At 35.1% G+C, this 24,031-nt stretch overlaps 2 protein-coding genes and 1 long non-coding RNA gene across 3 annotated transcripts; all 3 read left to right on the top strand.

Moving 5' to 3' along the window:
* Positions 1-5,855: 5,855 nt before the first annotated feature.
* LOC109193876 (GDSL esterase/lipase At4g10955-like) lies at positions 5,856-6,380 on the top strand. Its single transcript, XM_019344704.1, has one exon. The coding sequence runs from the start codon at positions 5,856-5,858 to the stop codon at positions 6,378-6,380; it is 525 nt and encodes a 174-aa protein (XP_019200249.1).
* Positions 6,381-9,505: 3,125 nt separating this feature from the next.
* On the top strand, positions 9,506-11,058 carry LOC109146542 (GDSL esterase/lipase At4g10955-like). The gene is made up of 2 exons (XM_019294207.1): positions 9,506-9,634; positions 9,780-11,058. Exons 1-2 carry the CDS (start codon positions 9,561-9,563, stop codon positions 10,753-10,755), a joined length of 1,050 nt encoding a protein of 349 aa, XP_019149752.1. The 5' UTR covers positions 9,506-9,560; the 3' UTR covers positions 10,756-11,058.
* Positions 11,059-20,278: 9,220 nt separating this feature from the next.
* Positions 20,279-20,716, top strand: LOC109146543. The gene is made up of 3 exons (XR_002048463.1): positions 20,279-20,408; positions 20,506-20,584; positions 20,672-20,716. It is a non-coding gene; the product is annotated as an uncharacterized LOC109146543 (long non-coding RNA).
* Positions 20,717-24,031: the final 3,315 nt, after the last annotated feature.

Raw genomic sequence — 24,031 nt, 5'->3', positions numbered from 1 at the left:
TTGGGTGTACACATGTTCAATCTTTGTGGGATGATACGTCATATTTGCAGTTACCGATCATTTCAACGACACTTTGAATCAGTGTCTATTCAGTTTATTCCGAGATAAGTGAATAAGTTCGCTCATGCTTTAGCAAGAGCTACTCGTTCCCAACCTGGTCCTCTATGTTGGTTAAATTTGATTCCTTCTGTATTGAACATATGTTTTAATAAAATCTTCTATATTTCTTTAAAAAATAATAATAATAATTATCATTTGAATGTTATACGGAGTATATATATATTGTACACTTAGTTTTGCCAGCAATTATTCCATGGACCTGGATCCACCTTGCAAGGTGGATCGGGTCCAAAATACATCATTTACATATTGAATGTTCACAATTTAAATTATGAACATTTAATATGTAAATTGTGAACATTCAATATATAAATTGTGTATTTTTAAACTTGGATCCACCTTGCAGGGTGGACTCCGGTCCACAGAATAATTTGGCTAGTTTAGCTCAACATGAATAATGGTGCTTCTAGAGCCTTGTATAGGCCTATTGGACCATAGTCACTTGGTTTATTTGCTTGTCCTCAAGGGTAGCAGATGTGTAGATCTGTACTAGTGAAAAGAAATTGAGTCAAACATTAGATTGAGCTTCACGCAAATAGCATTTCAAACTTATTGTCTCATAAATGCAAAATAGTGTCAACTCAAAGAATACATAAAACACTTGACTAGAAAATAAATAACCATAACACGTAAAATAAATATAAAACTTGTGTGTTGCTCGTGTGCTAATTCCCCTTATATGAGTTATACAAAAACCAATAAAATAATTTTTTATTACTCTCTTTATCTGTTATCGATAAAATATGAGTGTCCATATATCATTTTTTTTTCCCTAAATGTATTTAAAAAAAAAAAAAAACTTGTTAAAAATGAACACAGCCAAACTTGACATTTTGTGAATGACGGTACTTCACCATATTAATTATGTTCGGCTCGGTTCAACCCAATATGTACACACTTGCAACCCAACTTATTGGTTGGTAGCTCTAATTCTCTATTATGTCTCAAGTTCTTAATGAAGTTTAAAATTTTTACTTTTAAAAGTAAGGCTTAGGTTGCTTAATGTGACCAGTGACCACTTAAACTAACTTTGGGACGGGCGGATTTATATTTTTTTGTCTTGTGAATTGTTCGGGGATGATCATATTCAGACGTTCACACCACGACACGTGCCATGAACATGATCATCTTGCTGAATTGTTTGCCATGACGAACCGCTTAATATATTATCTTTAATGTTTTACGAACCTAAAGCCAATCAGGGAGTGTAGCTCATATGGTAGAGTGCTTGCTTCGCATGCGAGAGGCACGGGGTTCAATTCCCTGCACCTCCATTTTATCAACCATGGTTTTGTCCAGTTCCACCATGCCTGCACTGTGCACGTGCGTAACCACATATTTGGCGAGAAAACAGCATATCGTAGTGTATTTCCATTGATCTCAACTCTCAAGGCCGGAACGGTAGCGTCTCCACATCGATCCTTCAACCACCTTTCGCACATTAATCTCCAATGGCCCTCCGATCCACCGCTGCACTGCGCAGCCATCTCTTCGTCCGACCCTGCATGCGGCGGAGGACGGTGGAGGTGGTGGCGGTTGCCACCGCATGCCCTCATCCACTTTCTCTTATTAGTAACGACCGATGAACGATGCCGCCGTAGATGCATGGTTCGTTGCAATATTATAATTACATTTAGTATTCTGTTTTTTTTGAAGGCAAGTCAAAAGTTGATTTATAAAAGTGTTGATACAAAAACAGGAGGCACATCTTTCTCAAAAAAAAAAAAAAAAACAAAACAGAGGAAGGACATAGTCCCAGTTCAGATTGTTAGCATAAAAATAGGGTGTTGTAGCTAAAGTGTGAGCTAAAGAACTTAGAAGACCGTGAAACAAAATGAATAGAGCAAACAATGAAAGAACACATTACGTTCATACACTCACTAAATGTCAATATAGGACCTAAGATTAGCCGAAGAAGATGCCAGATTGAGACAAAGGTTGGAGCAGTCCGAGTATATGTGAATTTTAGTCTCCCCTGATTTTTCAGCCATGTGAGAGCTTCCTTAGCTTGCAAGTCATGGTTTCAGCCATTAATGGAGATGACCAATGTGGCAGAGGACCACTAGCTGCTGCAATAAAATCTCCTGCCGGTGATAGGATTATAGCACCAAATGAGGCCTTGCCCGACCGTGGATCAAAGCATGCATCCAAATATCTTTCATAGCTTTCCAAAGGAAGGTCCTCCATTAGGAGGGACCTTTAACTTCCATAACTTTGACCAATTCTTAAAACCAGTAGGTTGTTCATCAATACATTCACCCAGAATATCTCTATAGCCTCTTTTGATAGTGTAGCAACTTCGTAGGTCTCCATACCAGTACCATGAGTCCTCAAAGTCAGGGCTTATAAAAACACATGTGATACTCTCGATATCCGATGGTAAGAATAAATCTTAACAAAGATAAATGTGTTGATGGGTCGATCAAGCATGCAACCGTTGTGCCACGGATTGTATCATCTAAGTATCTAACAGCCATGAGTCACCCTAAACCAAAGTGTTGGCCCTATGGCCAATTCTATGTCTTATTCCACTACGAATCAGCCCATGAGCAACCATAATACATTTCTCAATCGTTATGCTGTGCATGCATGGTGCATACGGACGCCAAAACGACGTCGTTTTATTAAAAAACGCGCGTCTCCCTTTTAAAAAAAATTCAGGTTCGATTCCCAGCAACAACATTATATTGTTCATTCATTCTGGAATTATAGTTCATTGATTATGGAATTATAGTTCATTGATTATGGAATTATAGTTCATCGATTATGGAATTGTAGTTCATCGATTATGGAATTGTAGTTCATCGATTCTGAAATTTTAGTTTATAGATTATGGAATTTTAGTTCATTCATTCTGAAAATTTTTGTTCATAGATTAGATTATGGAATTATAGTTCATCGATTATGAAATTATTATTTTTTTTAAAGGGGAGACACGCGTTTTATTAAAACGACGTCGTTTTTGCATCCGTATGCACCATGCATGGTGCATACGGATGCACATCATAATTTGCCTACATTTCTAGCAGAAACTAGGACGACTATCAAAGTGGCATCAATAAAGAGGATTTAGGGAAATATTTTGTAAACCCAGCCAACGATTGTGTCTCAGTAAGGAAATGCTTATGGAACATTGCCAAATTAAACACACCCAAATCTTTGAATCACAAACCACCAAACTTCTTAGGAATGCATAAACGGCCCCATGCCAGCCAACAAATGAATCTTTTATGTTTGGCTCTGGAACACATCATGAATCGATCTGATGAGACTATTTTTTTTTTAAACGAGAAGAAATATGATCCATTAATCAGTGAAGAAATGAGAAATACAGTCTGGTGGGGAAGAAACCTACGAACCTAGGACAGACATAGAACCAGTTGCCCTTGCAAGAACGTGAGCCACTTGATTCTCCTAATATCCCTAGCAATAATACGATATTGCTTAATAATCTGATTATAATAAACCAAGACTCTTTAACCAGGTAAGGGATTCTTTAACTGTTATTGCCTCTACAAGATATGGGTCATTTTCACAATTGCGACGACCACTAGTAGCTGCAACAAAATGGCCAAGATGATTACAAACGAACAATGCCGCATCAACATTGCCGCATCAACATTGCATCTTACGGTTCCTACAGGTAGAGATACTCCTTCATCCATTTGACTATGATCATGAGTCGCTGAGGCTGAAACATAATTTTCCTTCCACCATGCTACAACATGCCGCTGAAGCCTTCTGCCGTACGTCCAGCCTCCATTCCTCAAGGGAATATTAATTATTTGCCACCTATATTTGCATGATGGCTCCTTATTCTCCCCTCTTGTGGGTTTTTCGTTAAAATTATATTTATGCCAGTTGCATGCATGATGCTCCGATCTAGGGTGTTAGCGTTGACTTTCAAGAAAATATATATGTAGTAAGAGAATTCATCAACTTTGTTTTAGTTGCCACTTATTCTATTATTATTATATCAACTGGCTTTTCTAAAATGGTTAGTTTAAACAAATACCTGCTCCGTACTAATATTACTAATCATACTAACACTAATTTAATACCTAGTTGTTAGTTGTTACCTTATTCTATTATATCAAATGGCTTTTTCCATAGTAATATTACTAATGATACTAACACTAATTTAATACCTAGTTGTTAGCTTAAAGTTCAAATTCGCCACTAAACGTAACCTGAAAATGCAATTAGACCACTCAACACTCCAAAAACGTGCAATTAGGCCACTGAACTCTCCAAACGTATGCAATTTCACCGGATAGCAGGTTACCATCAATTTTAGCAGGTTACCTGCTTACGTGGCAGCTGAGTTGGCATTTTTAATAAATTTTAAATAATTTATTTACCAGATCTGATAAATGATAGTCGAATGTATTAACCCAATACCTTATTCGTTCAGTGGCCTAATTGCATTTTCAAGTTACGTTCAGTGGCCAATTTGAACCTTATTCCTTGTATTAATTACCAGATCTGATAAATGATAGTCGAATGTATTAACCCAATACCTCCCACATAGGGGAGCAACTTGGTACCAGTGGATCACTGGCATGATAGTTGAGTGTATTAATTAACTATTTTGACATAAATAACATTAATAGTTTGTATAAAAGTATTTGATAAAATAATTATTTAAAAAAAAAATACAATCAATTGATACTGAAAAGTAAGTCTAATTATGCAGGAATAATTTCACACTTATTTGTTAAGTTGATCATAATTGGACTTAAGTTGAAATTTTTAAAAAACTATATTATATATTTAGAATTTTCATTTTGACCTACCGGTGTAATTAATGCCCACCTGTGCAAAAGCGAGAATACCAAGCATTGACTTTACACTTCCGAGCCAACTTGTATTCTGTTGACCATTTCAATGACTGTGTCCTACCGTGTATATATATATATATATATATATAAATATAATCGTCTTCTTCCCAGAGCTTAATTGTAATCTGTAGTGACAGTCGTTTCCGATCTGGTAAGGAGTTAAGAAGGGAGCTCTGAAATCAATATAATGGTGTGTGAGAGAGGGATTTTCAATGACGTCGGGCATTTACATTTTAGTGCTGTTGATTGGTACGTTAAGTTATTACATCTATTAGTTCTTATTGTGCATGCATTCCAGTCATCTCCTATTCTTATGAAATAATAGTATGGCTCTATTTGGGGAGCTTATTTAAGAATTTATAACTTATATTTCCAGTTTCTAGCTTTTCAGCTTTCAGCTTTCTTATTCACTCTATTGTGTGTCCTTATAGGAGCAACTCCAGTGACCGGAGCTCTGTCGCGGCGTGCTTGGTGGAAGGAGCGTACAAACTCGAAGAAGACCGCCCGAAACGCCGCCACAGAGGCGGCGGCGCTCCTGATTCTTCCTGGTGTGAGTTCTTCGGGTTCCAGCTAAGGCAGGTGCTAGTAGATCCGGAAGATCAGTCCATCTTCGGCGCTATATACGACCTGAAATTCTCGCCACACCGGCCGGCCGGCGGCGGCGGCGGCGGGAATCCTCCGAAACACGTGATTGCGTTCCGGGGAACGCTGCTGAAGAATAAGCAGGATATCAGACTCGATGTCAAGATCATCGACAACACCCTCCACAACAGCCCCCGCTTCGACGTTGGATTTCAGGCCGTCCAGGCCGTCGTTTCCGTGGCCGGCGCCAAGGATGTCTGGTTGGCCGGACATTCCTTAGGATCCGCAATCGCATTGCTGGTCGGGAGAAACATGGTACTGAAAATGGGTTACCATTTGGAAACCTATCTGTTCAATCCCCCGTTTGCGTCGCTGCCGAGACATTTCATCAAGAGCGAGAAGCTCCGGGGAGGGCTTCATTTTGCCCACACCGTCGTCAAAGCCGGAGTGGCCGTCGGGATGAGTGCTGTCGTGAAGAACATGAAAATTGCCGAAGACAAAGAAGAGTTCAGTGTACTGTCCCCATGGATTCCATACTTGTTCATCAACCCGTTGGATACGATTTGCGCTGGATATCTGGAACATTTCCGGCAAAGTGAAAAGAAAGCGGCGGGTGGGGCCGGAGAAATTGCGCGGTTTGCGGAGCGGAATTCAGTAAGGAGCATGGTTTCGAATGCGTGGGGGAAGGATTCTAAGCCGTCACACCTCATTCCTTCTGCTTATGTGATCTTAGATTTGAACCGTTCGCCGGATTTAATGGTGGCACACAAGCTCAGACAGTGGTGGCGGCCGGATTTGAAGCTTGATTACAAGCTATATCAGTTAGATAACAAGTGATTAATTTACTTAGAGTTTAATTAAACTGCCAATCATACCAGGACTATGTAGTCTAATGGTACCGGGTTGAACTTCCATTTAGAAACTTGTAAGTTCAAGCCTTAGTGGAGGCGTTACAGATACTATAATGTAATAGAGCTAGTAGCATTCAAAAAAAAAAAAAAAAAAAAAAAAAACTGGCCAATCATACAAGTTTACCATTTGCAGAAGTAATAAAGTAATGGAAAAGTCCAACTTTATTTTTTTGGAATAAGGGTCAAATAGACCACTCAACTGCGCACCAAATTGCAATTGGGCCATCAAACTCAAAATGAATGCAATCGGGTCCCTGAACAACGCAAATGCATGCAATTCAATCCAAATTAACTTGTGTACATGGAAAGGTGGTTACCCAATTTTAAAAAATATTTTTTAAATAGTTTTAAATAATAATTTAAATTTAAATTAAAAAAAAAAAAAAAAAAAAAAAACCATTCATTTCCGGCGGAGACGAAGGGATCTTCGTCTCGGGCCGTCTCCCTGACCGAGGAAACGGCCTGAGACGAAAGTGGCTTCGTCTCAGGCCGTCTCCATGGCCGGGGAGACGGCCTGAGAGTTGCCTGCCACTTCGTCTCTACCGGAGACGAAGTGGCAGCTTCGTCTTGGGCCGTCTCCCCGGCCATGGAGACGGCCTGAGACGAAGCCACTTTCGTCTCAGGCCGTTTCCCCGGCCAGGGAGACGGCCTGAGACGAAGATCCCTTCGTCTCCGCCGGAAACGAAGAAGTCTTCTTCGTCTCCGGCGGAGACGATGTAGTTTTTTATTTTTTATTTTTTTTATAGATTTTTTTAATTTAAAATTATTAAAAAATATATATTTTTAAATTTGGTAACCGGATCTCCAGGTAAACAGGTTATTTTTGGATAGAATTGCATGATATTGTGTTGTTCCGAGATCCAATTGCATTCTTTTTTAGTTCGATGGCCTAATTGCAATTGAGTGCGCAGTTGAATGGCCTATTTGACCCTTATTTCTATTTATTTTGATAACCAAATTAATTAGTAAGATGTAAATTTGAGAAAAAAAATTAATTCATAAGTTTTTTTTTTTTTTTTTTTTTGAATACAATTTAATTCATAAGATGTTCTCATATTTGTACACGATTAAGTTTGTTTGTTTGTTTTTTCTTTTTTTTTTTAAATGCAACAATTTTAATTCATTCAATCATAAGAAAGACGGTCAACTAGAAACATAGACAAAATGTCCAACCACATAACTACTCCCTGTAACTTGACAACAAAAACAGTCTCCCAAACAATATTGTGTGCACCATGATTCACAGATCGCTTAACGAAATGAAAATCAACACTATTAATTATAATTATCACTTGAATACTATATAAATTATCATAGATTTTTTGAGAATTGAAGTAATGGCTTGGGCTTGGAGAAGTGGTATTGGGGCTGGCAATCAAGTTTCTGGCCGGCAAATTATGCTGTGCAACCGTGTGCACCATGCATGGTGTACACGAAATTGGATTATAATTTTTATATTATAGATTTATAATTTCTATACTATAGATTTATAATTATTGAACTCTATATTCACAATTATAAAACTCTATGTTCATATTCCCAATTGTTGAACTCTGTATTCATAAATCACAGAACTATATGTTCATAATTTGATAACTATACAGTTTAAAAATTATGAATCTACAGTGGAGATATTATAAATTTGAAGTATAGAAATTATAAATCTACAATTTAAAAATTATGAATTTACAATATAAAAATAATGAATCTACAATATAGAAATTATGAATCTAATTGTGTGTGCAGATTGCATGAGCGTACACAGCTACGCAACATAATGCTCCCAAGTCTCATGTGAACTTGACTCGGACTACTTTGGCTATTGTGTTCTAGTCTTTAGGGCCTTGGGTAGGAGTAGCCATTTTATTATTCATTTATTTATTTAATAGGCAGCTCAACTTGTAAATATTTCGTTGGTCTAACGCCTAATTAATATCATTATTATTTTCCCTCCCTTGTTTGTATATCAACCTATTTTCTACTGAGTTCGATCCATTAAGTACTATCGATACTAGAAATTGCTCAAATGCGAACACACACAATAATAAAGTGTAAAAATACACCATAAAATACACAATACATTAAAAATATATATATTAGGTGTATTTTCGAACACTGTGTGCTGTTTTTTATTCATACCTAATGTAGGATACAGTTAAACTTATCAACTAATTTAAGATAATTTCTTAATTTATCTCGTTATTAGTCTTCAAAAGAGAAAAATGAAGATTCTATCAAGATATAATATGGTTTGATTCTTGCGACCCACAAACAAGTTTCAGAGGCTCAACTCCAACAAGATAATGAATATGTAAATTAAGGTGATTCAATAGTTTAAAGAATATCAATGTCCGGAGCCCACAAAGAGCTTATCACGTGCATTAAGGAGGTGTTTGATAAATAGCTGGTAACGGATTAAGTTAGTGGTTTTGACTAGTTGATAACATTAGCTGATGGTAGAAAAATGTTTGCTAAATTAACTGTTACTTGATAGGTGATTACATGCAAAATGATTTTTTTAAAAAGCTTACCAAAAAAGTTACTTTGAACTGTTTTTTGAATTTTATCATTTTGAACCAATAAATTATTACAAAAAGCTAATTTATCAAACACCCATATCAATTTTTTAACCAAATCAAATAGCTAATAATGATCAAATAAAATAAAATAAACCCATAAACTAACTATGTTACTAAACAAGACCTTTAAATGTAAATTTCACACTCTCACTATTCATCACCATCATGTGTACTTACTCATAATCGAATGAAGTATTGGCGCAGGCATCTTGAAAAATGAAAATGTTCGGTGTGGATGAATGCAGAATTACTGGCCGGTCATCAGTGGAGTCAAGTAGTGAGTCAACTCTCATGCATGGAATAATTCTACATACGTACTCACTTCTGACATCAGACCAGTTACGTCACTCGTAACTATTGCAAGTTTGAGATATATGCCTTCTTATCTACACCCATCTTTCTCCAATTTTCCGGTCATTTTTACTTCCCCCCACCCTCCTTTATATATGAGAACAACCAAGAACTACTGAATTATATACGCAACTAACATTGTGTCCAGCGAAGAAGCTAAGGGAGGTCTGAAATCCATGGCGTGTGGGTGGGAAGATCAAAGGGAGAACTTCAACGTCGCCGGCCCTTTACATCTCACTGCTGTTGATTGGTATATATATATATATATATATATATATATATATGCTCATTTCTAGTTTTGGCTGAGTTTCCCTCCATTTCAAACTATTTTGGTTTGATTTTGAACTGGCATGTGATGATATGATGACACTATATATTTTGTTGTGTTGTTGCAGGAGCAACTTCAGGCACCGGAGCTCCGTCGCTGCCAGCTTGGTGGAAGGTGCCTACATCCTGGAAATGGACCGGCAGAAACGCCGCCACGGTGGCCCTCGGGCCAAAGCTCCGTCGTGGGGGGAATTCTTCGGGTTCAAGTTAATCCAGGTTTTAGTAGATCCCGAAGATCAGTCCTTCTTTGGGGCTGTATATGAGCTAAAATTTTCGTCCCAAACGGGGAAATCCCCGAAACAAGTAATTGCATTTCGGGGAACACTGATAAGACTCGAGAGCTGGTCACAGGATATTAGACTCGACCGCCATATCGTCCAAAACACCCTCCACAACAGCCACCGCGTCCATGAAGGATTTCAGGCCGTCATGGACGCGGTTTCCAAGGTCGGGGCCAAGAATGTCTGGTTGGCCGGACATTCCTTAGGATCCTCAATAGCTTTGCTTGTCGGGAGAAACATGGTACTGAAAACGGGTTGCCATTTGGAAACCTATCTGTTCAATCCCCCGTTTGCGTCGCTGCCGATACAGTTAATCAAGAACTCGAAGCTCCGGGGAGGGGCTCATTTTGTCCACACCGTCTTCAAGGCCGGCGTGGCCGTCGGGATGGGTGCTGCCGTGAAGAACAAGAAAATTGCAGAAGACGATGAAGAGTTCAGTCTACTGTCCCCATGGGTTCCATACTTGTTCATCAACCCGTCGGATCCCATTTGCTTTGGATACCTGGAATACTTCCGACACAGGGAGAGGATGGCGGCGGCCGGGGCCGGAGAAATTGCGCGGTTTGCGGCGCGGAATTCAATAAAGAGCATGGTTTCGAATGCGATGGGGAAGGATTCTAAGCCGTCACACCTCATTCCTTCTGCTTATGTGACCATGAATTTGAAGCGTTCGCCGGATTTAGTGACGGCGCACAAGATCAGCCAGTGGTGGCGCCCGGATTCGAAGCTTGATTACAAGCTATATCAGTTAGATAACGTGTGATAGATTCACTTGGCGTTTGAACTGATGACCAATGAATCTTATGCATGCATTATTAATAATAATAGTAAGTCCAAATAACCATAATCATCACAGTAACATGCATGTACGCATCACGTACTCTCATCATGGAATATAGTATAGGCCAGGTGGTATAAGTATTTGTTGGAATAACCTTAGCCAACACATACTTAAAATATTGATTATGTACTTTACACAATTATGTATGTGTCTTGTGTTTTGCTTTTTTATGTCTCATGTTATGCAATTACGTATCTTAAGCATATGTATTTTGTACCTGAAATCGATTAGTAGTTCCGTAACACACAACATATTGTGTGTCTTAGTTTACAAATTTATGTCTTGTATTTTGAAATTATGTGTCTATAGAACATATATTATTTACATAAATAAGATTGGAGAATGAGTAAATATATGTTATTGTCTTGTGAGTTTTTATGTCTCATGTTATGAAATTTTGTACCTTAATAGTATTGATTCTGTACCTAGAAAAATTTAAAAATTATGTTGAAACATGATAAACCAGAAACTAAAGAATATGTTAAAGCTTAAATATATATATATATATATATATATATATATATATATATATATATATATACAACGTTGTTTTGATCTAGAATCCGCTATGTGGACCTGGTCCACCATATAAATTTGGAACTAGAGGATCGGATGAAAAAATGTTGAACGTCCGTCCTTTCCACAGAATAATTCTACTAAGATCACTTTATTCTTGTAATCACTGGCCGGGAAGCCAATTCAAGCTAGTTTGTTGTCACTTTTGCAAGCTGGAGATGCCATCTTATCTATCTCTGTACTTTCTCTTACCATCTTTAATTTTCTCTCAATTCCCTTAACCCGTAGATTAACTTCATTTCTGTACGTGTTCTAGCTGGTCCATGTAAACTCTTCTTCGTTTTTGTTTTTTGTTCATCTCTTGATTCCGTTTTTCTCAACACTTAAATTTGATTCTTCAAACGAGTGATGAACTCTAGTAAAAATGGCTATTTGTTTGTACACACTACACAGTCACAATGAAAAGAATAACCTGAAAAGATTTATTGTTGGACAGGTGAATACATATGAGATTTCAGACAGGACAGTTCTTTACTAGAAATGAACAATTCTTGAGCACAATATATAGGTGAAAGCATGGAACACTACTATTTACTGTTTATCCTTTCATCCCACAGTACAACTATTGTTTTACTATCAAATTTAATCACTCCGGTCACCGGAGATGTTAAAACATGCCGGATTTTTAAAAGAATAAGAGTACTTTTGTCCATTTGAACACTGGTTCCATTTGAACACTAATTATGTTCCTAGGAATGGTATCACAAACACTACTATGGTCTCAGTTTTTGAACAATCTGTACAATCTGGACATACCATTAACAACACAGACCATTACAATACACACATAGACCATTACAACACAAACACAAACCATTACAACCCGTGTTCAAATGGAACCAGTGTTCAAATGGACAAAAGTACCCTTATTCTTTTAAAAATCCGGCGTGTTTTAACATCTCCGGTGACCGGAGTGATTAACTTTGGTAGTAAAACAATAGTTGTGGGATGAGTTTTGGTAGGAATTAAACTTGTGGACTAAATTTGTCATTTTGTTAATACTGGTAGGACTAAAATTGATATTTGCTCCAAAATAATTGACAAAACTTTTTATTTGATATTAAGTGACAATATACATTTAAATAAATGTTGTTCCTATTGTTATTATTATATTTCGTGTTATGTGAAAAATTGATAACACTAAAAATTTTCGGTAAATGCATTTTTGGTTGACACTAATTGTGAACCCCCCATGTTGGAACATTCCTTTTGGAAACCAATCCCGCTGCGACAGTCGCTGTCACTCCCGCTGCAACCTAGATGGCCTGTGCAGCTACGCCAACAATTAATTGTGAACATTTAACATGTAAATTGTTTATAGTAATTGTAAAAATATATTTTGTTATCACTCATTTTTTAATTTTCTTTTTTTGATTAGTAAGTTCACTATTACTTATTTTACTAATTTTCCACATTAATTTTTTGGACATCAATCATGCCCATCTCCAACCCAATTTACACCAAACCATTAAAAATTTTCATTAAATGTCAATAAAAAATAATATTCTCACACTAAATTTTATTCATATCCAACCCATTACATAAATTTTATTTTACATTAAAATAATTTGATTTCTCAAAATTTAAAAGTTTATAAATTCAAATTTTATAATTTAATATAAAATATAATTTGTGATATAAATAATATTATTTTAATATGAATGTATTCATTTTGATTTTATTCAAATTACGTTCTATGTACTTTAATTTTTAATTAATGTATATTCTATATCAGTTTTGTTTTAATAATTTTGATGAGATCTTTTAAATAATATATTTTATTTATAATAATACACAATTTATGCTAAGTAGTTAACAAAATATATAAATACATAAAAACAATCAAAAAGATTTAAAAAAAAAAATTAGCAAATAAAACAAGGGCAAGATAGAAAACAAAATACTCATGTTTCCGTGTTGAGCAGAGGGGCAAATTATGCTGTGCAACCGCGTGCATGGTGCACATGATTTTAGATTCATAATTTATATATTGTAGATTCATAATTTTATAAATATATGTTCATAAGTATAGAGTTGTATGTTCATAATTTTTGATGTTCACATTTCCAATTGTTGAACTCTGTATTCACAAATCGCATAACTATATGTTCATAATTTGATAACTATACACTTTAGAAATTATGAATCTACAATACAGATATTATGAATCTGCAATATATAAATTATGAATTTACTGTATTTAAATTATGAATCTACGGTTTAGAAATTATGAATTTAGAATATAGATTTTATAAATCTATAATATAGAAATTATGAATCTAGACCATAGTGCACGGCAAATTATGCTGTGCACCGTATGCACCATGCATGCAAAAACGACGTCGTTTTATTAAAAACGCACGTCTCCCCTTAAAAAAAAAATCAGGTTAAATTCCCAGCAACAACATATGAACTAAAATTTCAAAATCGATGAACTATAATTCCATAATCGATGAACTATAATTCTATAATCGATGAACTATAATTCCATAATCGATGAACTAAAATTCCAGAATCTAATCTATGAACTAAAAATTTCAGAATGAATGAATTAAAATTTCAGAATCTATGAACTAAAATTTCAGAATCGATGAAGTACAATTCCAGAATCTATGGTGCATAGTATAACAACTGGATCAGAGGTAGCTAGCCTAAAAAGGCATCACAACAAAAAGTCATTTTTCAGCCCATGAAATTTAATATCACTAAAAAACTATAATTCTATATTGGGGCGTTTATTATTATTATTATTATTTTTTGAAACACGAAATTTTATTTATCTCCAGACTATGATTCAGAAATAGCGTCGTTTCTTTAAGTAAATAAACGGTTGTCATTATATTTTAACAAAGTGCGTATTTTTAGTGTGTTAATTACAAACGAAACTACAGGTGTATTTGAAATGGAACTATCTCACATATTTTTTTATATATTAAATGAAACTGTAATTGAATTGAAATAAAACTGTAGTGTCGAAATGAAACTGCAGTGTATATAAAATAAAACTGAATAATAGTTTCACATATTTGAGTGTATATTGTCCAATGAAACTGTAGTTATATCGAAATGATATTATAGTTGTGTTGTAATGAAACGATAGTATATATAAAATGAAACTGAATAACAATTTATATATTTGAGTGTATAATGTCAAATGAAACTACAGTTATATCGAAATGAAACTTTAATTGTGCTAAAATGAAACTGCATAACTGTTTCACATATTTGAGTGTATTGTCCAATGAAATTGTAGTTATATCGAAATGATACTGTAGTTGTGATGTAATGAAACTGTAGTGCATATAAACGAAACTGAATAACAGTTTCACATATTTGAGTGTATAATGTCAAATGAAACTGTAATTATATCGAAATGAAACTGTAGTTGTGTTGAAATGAAACTGCAATGTATATAAAATGAAACTGAATATGTTATACAAACAGATGCTATTTTATGTGTAACAGTGCGTAAGAGGTGCCCTTTCTTTTCATTAAAAGAAACGACACCGTTTTGAAGCCTGAACCACAATGCATTGTGAACCGCGATCCAAAGTATAATTTGTACACAAGAGGACCAAAAGTGACCTCTTGGCATAAAGCCTAACATAAACCAAGAGCCAACATGGCTAACATCCACAAGGGCTAAAGCCTAAACAAACATAGGCCCAAAACCCTTACAAAATAAAAGGATCCAAATATAGGTCTAAATGCAAAAAAGGCCCAAAAGGCTAAGCAAAATCTGGTCCACAAGACTAAGCAAAACCGGCCCAAAGGCTACCATACCAACACTATTGAATAGTTATGTTGTGCAACCGTCACTGCTGAAAATTATGGAATTTTCAACCACCTAAAAGTGATATTAAATCAAGTGGAAAGTCTTGTTCCGATCACTTTTGGTATTCGGAAAAATTTTTATTGCTATTTCCGACCACTTTTTGGTTTTGACTTAATTTAAGATCACTTTCAGGTGGTCGGAAATTTCATAATTTCCAGCCGTGCGTGTGCACCATGTATGGTGCACACTGTTGCAAAACTACGTCGTTTTTACTAAAAATGTGTGTTTTGTTTAAAAAAAAATTAGTTCCGATTCCCCTCAACATCATTATTGTGGATATATAGTTATGAATTTGTTGATATTTAGTTCATTCATTGTGGATATTTAGTTCATTCATTGTGGATATTTAGTACATTCGTTGTGGATATTTAGTTCATTCATTCTGAATTTTGTGTTATTCATTCACTGTGGATATATAGTTATAAATTTGTAGATATATAGATATGAATTTGTGGATATATAGTTATGAATTTGTGGATATATAATTCAAATTATGCACAAAAAAATATTATTTTCAGGAATCGAATCTGATTTTTTTTTTTTAAGTGAGACATGCGTTTTTAGTCAAAACAACGTCGTTTTTGTAATTGTGTGCACCATGTAGCATAATTTGCGAACATTATTTCACAGCAGTCCACAAACCACACGGCCCAACAGTTCAGCCTTCTGCTAATTAAATATCCCAATCACAAGCAAGTGGCAAATTATATGGTGCACGAATAATTATTGGAACTCAAACGATGGGCAATTTATATCGTGCACCACGGCGCACATTGCAATGTACATCTACGCACAAAACGCACACGTTTCATGTTGATGTCACTTCGTCCATCTAAATAAACCAAACCTCATTATGTGTATTCAGTTAAAATTTTAGGTGGATTATGTTATGAGTTTATGTGTATTCAGTTAAGAGTTTATGTGTATTATGTTAACCAACCCCATTATGTGTATTCAATTAAAAGTTTATGTGTATTATGTTAAGAGTTTACGTGTATTATGTATTATGTAAAATTATGTGTATTCTATTATGAATTTATGTGAATTCGAAATAGGGGATTTTTTTTAATAACTTAACAAAACGACGTCGTTTTAGGAGAAACGGGGCGCACAGTGCTATGCGCGCCCTGGTGCACGGTATAACAATTGCAAATGATGGATATGCAAGCATGATAACTTATATGTTCTTCTATATCTCCATGAATCTAGGAGCTTTTGCTTGCATTGTATTATTTGGTTTACGCCTCACAGAATAGGCTTGGAATGGCATAACATTCTCAGTAATAGGTTTATTCCTCTGTTTGATAACCACTTGTATTCCCAGGAACATTATTTTCGGGAATGACCTATTCCCCTAGAGATTTCCGGGCCCCCCCTGGTATTAGGTTATTCCTGAGTTCTAAGGAATAGCCTAAAGTTTCTATTTCCTATTTAACCACCGCCACCGCCACCGCCACCGCCACCACCACCACCACCAGCATCGCCACCACCACCGCCACCATCACATATTTTTATATGGGTATTTATGTCTTTTAAAATATATTTCATTTCTATTCCTTAAATCAACCAAACACTGTAATATAATTCCTAAAGTCTATTCCTTCCGCGAACCAAACAATAGAATACAATTCTTATTCTATTCAATTCCTTGCCTATTCCATTCCTTATGGAATAGCATTTCTATTACCTCAAAATTCATTCCGTGAACCAAACATGATGTAATGGTTTATATGTATTATGTTAAGATTTATATATTATGTTAAGAGTTCATATGTATTATGTTAAGAGTTTATGTGTATTATGTTAAGAATTTATGTGTATTCTACTGTATAATTATGTATGTACAAAACGGGAGATTTTTAGAGCGCACAATGCTGGTGCACGATATAACAATTGCAAGCAAGTGATGTACTCTAGTAATAATGGCTAGTTGTTTGTACACACTACACAATCGCAATGAAAATAATAACACACATCCAAAGATTGAGGATGAGGATGAACTTACATACTAAATGACCTGAAAAAAATTTATTGTTAGACAGATGAATACATATGAGATTTCAGACAGGACAGTTCTTTACTAGAAATGAACAATTCTTGAGCACAATATATAGGTGAAAGCATGGAACACTACTATTTATTGTTTATCCTTCATCCACAATAAGTTAAAACATATATATATGCATGAGCTATCTTAGTACTTGTCTGTATGTTTACTTGTTCTATGACTCTGGCAGCTCCTCAAGGCGGCGGTCTATGATTGATGAAACGCATTCGAGGAACGCTGCCTCGCTTGTCTCGGGGAGAATGGCCTCGGGTAGATAGATATATCTTTATGTGCTAAAGAAAGGTAACGATTCTTGCATAATAGGAGGGATCAAATGGCATTATATTATACATCATGCACTGCTGGAAATTATCATTTTTCTGACCACTTTTCCGACCACTCATAAAAAGGGTCGAAAAAAGTGAATTTTTTTTCAATTTTCCGTCAAAGTATTGGACTGGACAGAAAAAGGTCGGATTTTCCGACCATCTTCTACTTGGTGGTCGGAATTTATGATAACAAAGAAGATGTAGAATTTTTTTTTTTTCAGTTATTCAATGCTTTTTTTTTTTCTTTTAAGAAATTATTTATTGTACATATTACAAAAATTAGAGTTCGAGACTTAACACTCACTTCTCTCGCACAGTCGCCCGATTCATTTGCCCTAAGGTTCTCACGACGTCCTCTCTCTCTGCAATCATCTCGACACACTCTCTCTATCTCTCGCTTTTAATCCCCTCTTTTACAGACTTTAGTTACCCTCATCCTCTAGCAGAAATCGACATTACCGTCTCTAGATATCTCTCTCTATTACAGTCTGTTCGAATCTTACTTACAACTGTCAAAACCTCAATCATCTGGAAGATCCCTCAACAGAAGCTGATTTTTAAGTTCATAGGAAGGAAGGTATGTATTTTATATCTTGAATTTCAGTATTTTTCATCATATTTATGTGTAATCCCAGTGTTCTTGTTTCTGAAAACCTAATAGAAATTTTAGATCGTTTTAATTGAAGTTCAATTACTTTTTTTTTTTTTTTAGTATTTTAAGTTTGATTAATAGTGCATGCAATTAATTCTTTGTCTGGCGCTTTTCTTCTCGTAGATCAGACCTAATCCCTAAATCGTTTTTTGAGAGTGTTTTCATTCTTATATCTAGCATGATATATTAACCTGTTGATTGAATTTCTGTGTTCTGGTAAACAAAATAGCCTAAATAGATAAGTTTTTTTGAGCTTTATTCTCCTATTCCTCTATTATCGCTACAATTCCTACTATAGCTGTTTTATAGTGTGCTTATATTTGTTTGAGCATAATAGAATGTATTTAAATAGGGTTGTAGTTGGCATTTGAATTTTAATGGCACAATATGTGTGTGCTTTATGAGTGTGTCAGTGGAACTGAAGAGTTCTTTCCTAAGTAATGATAGCTTGTGTCATTAAACATTGCATCAGAGTCTGCTGCAAATGTATGTTCTATTAGTTTTAAGTTTTACAGACATTATATTACAGACATTATTGAGTTATATCTGCTAACATACTCCTTTTCATTAAAATTGTTCAAGTTTATGTTGATAACAGTTTGCTATTTAACAGCCTACCAAGTTTTGTAATTATTTCTTATCATATGTTAGAGTTGAATGCGTTAGTACATAACTTGATCCAATCCATTACTTATTAATTATTGACATATGCTTTAGTTGAATGCCTGATGTAACTTATTTATTTTAAAAGTTTTTCCAATACTGATAGATTTTCCTTGTCAAGGAACAGGTTAATTGAATCTCATAATTTACAGCAAGTTTAGATTCTCAAATCCAAAGTCTTGGTACAGTTTGTGATTTCAAAGCTTCTATTTAAAAAAAAAAAAATACATGAGTATTAGCATCATTTTTGCTTTATAATTTGTCTGACTGAAAAGACTTTGGATATAAATTTGCAGGCACCAACATTATTTGAAGGCCCATGGGGATGCCCTTCCATCTACAACAAGGGTATATTTAGTTTCAAAAAAATTAAGTTCATAATTTTAAAAATATGTTGTATTATTTGAACATGGGTTGGATAATGAAAATAGCAATTAAACATTTGCAGGTCTCCCAAAATTTGAAGGCTAATGAAAAAGTATAAGCTCCAATATGGCACTGCAGTCAACTAATCTCACTGGAATATAATGTATTACAAATTGTCAGTATGGTACCAACTCCAATATAGTTTCAGTAGCCACTTAGGGCACAACCACAAGCCGGCATATTGTTTCAATTACAACCAAGAATTGAAATGTTGATAGTATAGATCAAAAGCATCATTCAAAATATAGTTCCAGTAGACTTTAATTAATTACATGATTAATTCATTGAAATGTTGATAGTATAGATCAAAACTATTGTAATAAACTGTTTTTTTCTCCCATAGATGCCTGTTTTATTCTTCATGGCTTGCTTAGAGAAATATTGAGTATCTAATTACATATGCTTTGGGATTTCTAAGACCCTTTAAATGTAGCTTTACTGCTAAGAATCCATTGATTTTCACTTTCTCTTGGATCTTGCTGAAGAGTTCGTGAGCTGGAACTTACTAGGTCATTTGAGATTATGAACTAAAGGTCTGTGTTAATAACTTGTTGGTAAATTCAGAACAGGAGATTAATTTCTAATTTTCTATCAAATGCCAGTCTTGTAACTTGGTGATAGACAGGAGTATTGGTGTATTTGTTTATACTTTTAGATGAGCTTCAATTTCTGAGGTATAGGCTGTTGGATTGCAGAGTTTGGGAAATTATTCTAATAATTGAAATTAGTCCATCTGAAGTGGCAATAATGATTTTGTTACTTCTATTTATGATATCTACTTATAAGATGCTGGGAAGTGATTTTTTTTTTTTTTTTTTTTTTTGCAAAATGTAAATAGCTATGTTATTGAGTAGTAATGTCTCTAGGTTGCTTAGCTGTTACATATAAAATATAATGAATCTTTCAGATAACTTTAAGAATGTTGCAGATTGTGATAATAAATGATTTGTTGCCAGTTTATTGTGTGAGTTTGCTAATGATGGTTGCTGGTGGTTTAATTTTGTATTGCAGGCCCAACTATCCTCTTTTTTCAGGAAAATGCTGGAAGTATCCTTTTCTTGTTATTTTGGGTGATGTTTGTTCTTTTCAAATTTCTTATCATTACTTAGTTACACTTGGTTTAGCCTTAACTAGTCAACTTCAGATATTGCCCATCGTCTTGAAATGGTCCGCATATTGTTACAACGATTGAACTGCAATGTTTTTATGCTTTCATACCAAGGGTATGCAAATTATTGAATTTACCCCCTGTAGTTTGCCTTAGCAATAACTTTTTGATGCATACTAAGCTTGTTTTTTCTTGTAAATAGATATGGTGCCAGTGATGGATACCCTTCTCAACATGGAATAACAAAAGACACTCAGGTTTTGTATGCCCCCAGAACTTCGTCTCACCGTTTTTCATGCATATTATTCAGTTTGAGTTCTAATATATGCTGTTGTCTTCCATATAGGCAGCATTAGATCATCTGGTTCAGAGGACAGATATTGATACATCAAGAATAGTTTTGTTTGGAAGGTCACTAGGTGGAGCAGTTGGAGCAGTTGGAGCTGTGCTTACTAAAAATAATCCTGATAAGGTATCAATCCAATGAATTTGTTGACTTTATTTATATAAAAATATGCATGCTACCTGATTGTAGTTATTTATTTCTAAGTCTTGTATATTGCTTATTCCTTTACTATGAATCTGTGTCTTCTGGTAATTGGCTAAGCACCTGTAACCTTGGAGATCTAAGATCATTATTGAATCTGCTTTCACCTTCTTCTTCTTGTAGTGGTTTAAATGATATTCTGTTTCTCTGTTTTACAATATACTGATGCAAATCCACCTTTAATAACACGTGTTCCATGGTTTCTCCCCTACTTCAGATCATGCAGACGCTCATTTGAAGATCTCTGAACTTGGGTAAGGATCTCTACTTTGTGATAGCTTATTTGTTTCAGGAGGTAGTTGTTTCATTGCAAGTCTTTCTCTTAAATGTATTTATGATTTTTTATTTGATAAAACCAACACGACGAGCTATAGGCAAACTTTATGGATTTTATACTAATGTGAAACAATGAGCTTGGTGGCCAGATAAACTTCACTAAATATTTTGTATTATAAGTTTTTGGTGCAATATTTGTATTGGCGTAAAATGTGAGGTTCAGTATGCTATAAGCATGAATGTCTATTAGACATTATTTTTGTTTTATATGTTTTTCTAATTTGGCAGCTGCTGCTGGATTGGCTGATGAAGCTGGTAGCAGGCCACATTTTTTTTTTATTTATTAAATTACTTTCCGACCACCAAATGGTCGGAATTTATTTTTTTAACTAACTAAATAACTTTCCGACCACCAAGTGGTCGGACATTCCGGCCACCTGGTAGTCGGAAACTACACGACATTACTTTCCAGCCTACGACCAATTTTTCCGACGACGTTAGTAGAGTGGATGGTATTTCCGATAACTTGATGTGGTGGTCGAAAATACCGAGGGGGATTTTTCCGAATCCTCAAAGTGATCGGAAAATTGGTCGGAACAAGGGTTTTCAACGGAATTTTGACATTTTCCGACCACTTTTTGGTGGTCGGAAAAACACTGATTTCCAGCAGTGATGTAAGGAAAACGTAAACAATATCTGATCGACACAGTAAATGCGAGGAATTGAAGAGTTTAGTACTTATGAATTTTCATGGTTTTATGTTGTTGGAATTTAGTCCATCCAAAGTCTTTGCTCTCTAGTAATGTAATTTTGCAGATATCAATCACTATAGTTAATCCTCCGTTGGGAATTGGGATTCCCTACTGCCTTATTTCTCCTTGGAAAATACTTGGTGTACTCCCATTTTATACTTTCAACTTGTATTCCCTCTCACATGTTTTTGATGTAGACACTTTTCTGTGGACCCATATGATGAAAATAATCAATCCTGGTTTGCCACCTCAGAGAGTAAAAATGAGGGAGTAGAATTTGAGAGTTCATGTAGTAGAACTCTTTCTCCTTAGCCACAGTTCCATGTACAGATCGATATATAATCTAACCTTAGCTTTAATTGTTTTACTCATTTTACCTAGACCTGGCAATTATGGACACAACCCGTTAACACGTCACGAAATCGGACACGAAAATAACGGGTTAGTGTTTAGCCTTAACATGTCCCGGGTCGTTAACGGGTTGACCTGTTAAGGACCCGTTATGTTTCGTGTCTTAACGGGTCAACCTGTTAAACCTATTAAGAACCCGTTTAACCCGTTAATATTATCGTGTTAACCTGTTTACACGAACCCATTTACACAAACCTGTTTAGAACCCGCTAAGAACCATTGTCATGAATGAGATTACAAAAGACATCATGAACATGAGTACATGCTAAGGATGAATTTACTACATTAGGCTAAAATCCTACACCAATTATTGGTGTTCAACAATATGAAGTTTTAACTTTTATTGTGTTCAATTTTATTCTAAAACTAGGCATGGACTTCTTTAATTATGATTTTTGTATGTTATTTTATTATTTTATGAATGTTATAAATTGAATATTTTTTTAGTTTGTTTGATCGATTGAATTGTAGGTTTTATTTCTTTTATATATAACTTAACTTTAAATTTTAGTTTTTTTTTAATATATTAATAGGTTTAGTGAGTTTAAACGTGTTTCGTGTCATATCGTGTCGACACGACCCGAAATCTATTAACAAAACGTATCTATCGTGTCAACCCGTTTAACCCGTTAACAAATTGTGTTCGTGTACGTGTTACAAATTTGGACCCGTTAACCTTATCGTGTCGTGTTCGTGTTTAGCCTTATCGTGTTCATGTCATTATCGTGTCGACCCGTTAACGAACCCGTATACACGAATTGCCAGGTCTAATTTTACCCCATCATCTCATTCTTAATTAATACCAACACACACAAGTTTTGGTGTCTCTGTACTTGATGAGTTGTCCTTCATCTCAAGTCTCATCTGGACATAAGGGCAACCAAACAATTATATAATAAGGTTTGGAATTGATAGATTTGTCAATATATGGCTCCAAAGTAATTTGGAATGAATTGATAGATTTGTCGATCAATGTTGGAAAAATAGCATTAAAATGACATTTTAAGTGGTTATTTTGTGATATAATTATCACTGGGGTCCATTTTCGATTTGGATCGAATCCAAGTGAATTCGAGTTCTTCGTAATGAGACGAAGAGATTGATATATTGTACGCTCAAAACGTATAATGAGTGAATGAGGTATTGATTATCAAAGTAGACCCGTTGAGTTGGAAAATTGAGGGAAAACGATGAGCTTTTGTCTCACATTAGTTTGGGAAGTGAATTTGTACCACTATTTATACAAGGGTCTTTTATAGGTTTATCTATTGTATAGGATAGAAGCTCTCTCAAGTGCAAGGGGTGCAAATCAAATTTCAAACTAAGCCTGAAAAGGCTTGAACTCGTGTACGGCTAGGTTAAGTTAAACTTTTAGCTGAAAGAGAGCAGCACGCGAGGCCAAAAGTAACACAGAAGAGGGCGAATCTGGTTCGAGAACATTTTTAATTTTTGAATTTTTTTCACTTAGTGGCGGACTGATTCAGGTGTTACAAGGCTGGTTTAATGGCCATATTGAATGTTATTAACTCCTTCATCCCTATATAAGAAGGGGAGTAGAGCAGCAGAAATTTGTGAA

The sequence above is a fragment of the Ipomoea nil genome, unplaced genomic scaffold (assembly GCF_001879475.1).
Source record: "Ipomoea nil cultivar Tokyo-kokei standard unplaced genomic scaffold, Asagao_1.1 scaffold1932, whole genome shotgun sequence".
Taxonomy (NCBI): domain Eukaryota; kingdom Viridiplantae; phylum Streptophyta; class Magnoliopsida; order Solanales; family Convolvulaceae; genus Ipomoea; species Ipomoea nil.
Note: the sequence above shows the minus strand (reverse complement) of the source record. Positions and strands in the feature narration are given on the sequence as shown.

Excerpts from the sequence above, each read along its gene's own strand:
- LOC109193876 (XM_019344704.1), top strand. The coding sequence starts at position 5,856 with ATGGTACTGAAAATGGGTTACCATTTGGAAACCTATCTGTTCAATCCC.
- LOC109146542 (XM_019294207.1), top strand. The coding sequence starts at position 9,561 with ATGGCGTGTGGGTGGGAAGATCAAAGGGAGAACTTCAACGTCGCCGGC. Across the intron at positions 9,635-9,779 it reads CATCTCACTGCTGTTGATTG|GAGCAACTTCAGGCACCGGA; the intron begins GTATATATATAT and ends GTGTTGTTGCAG.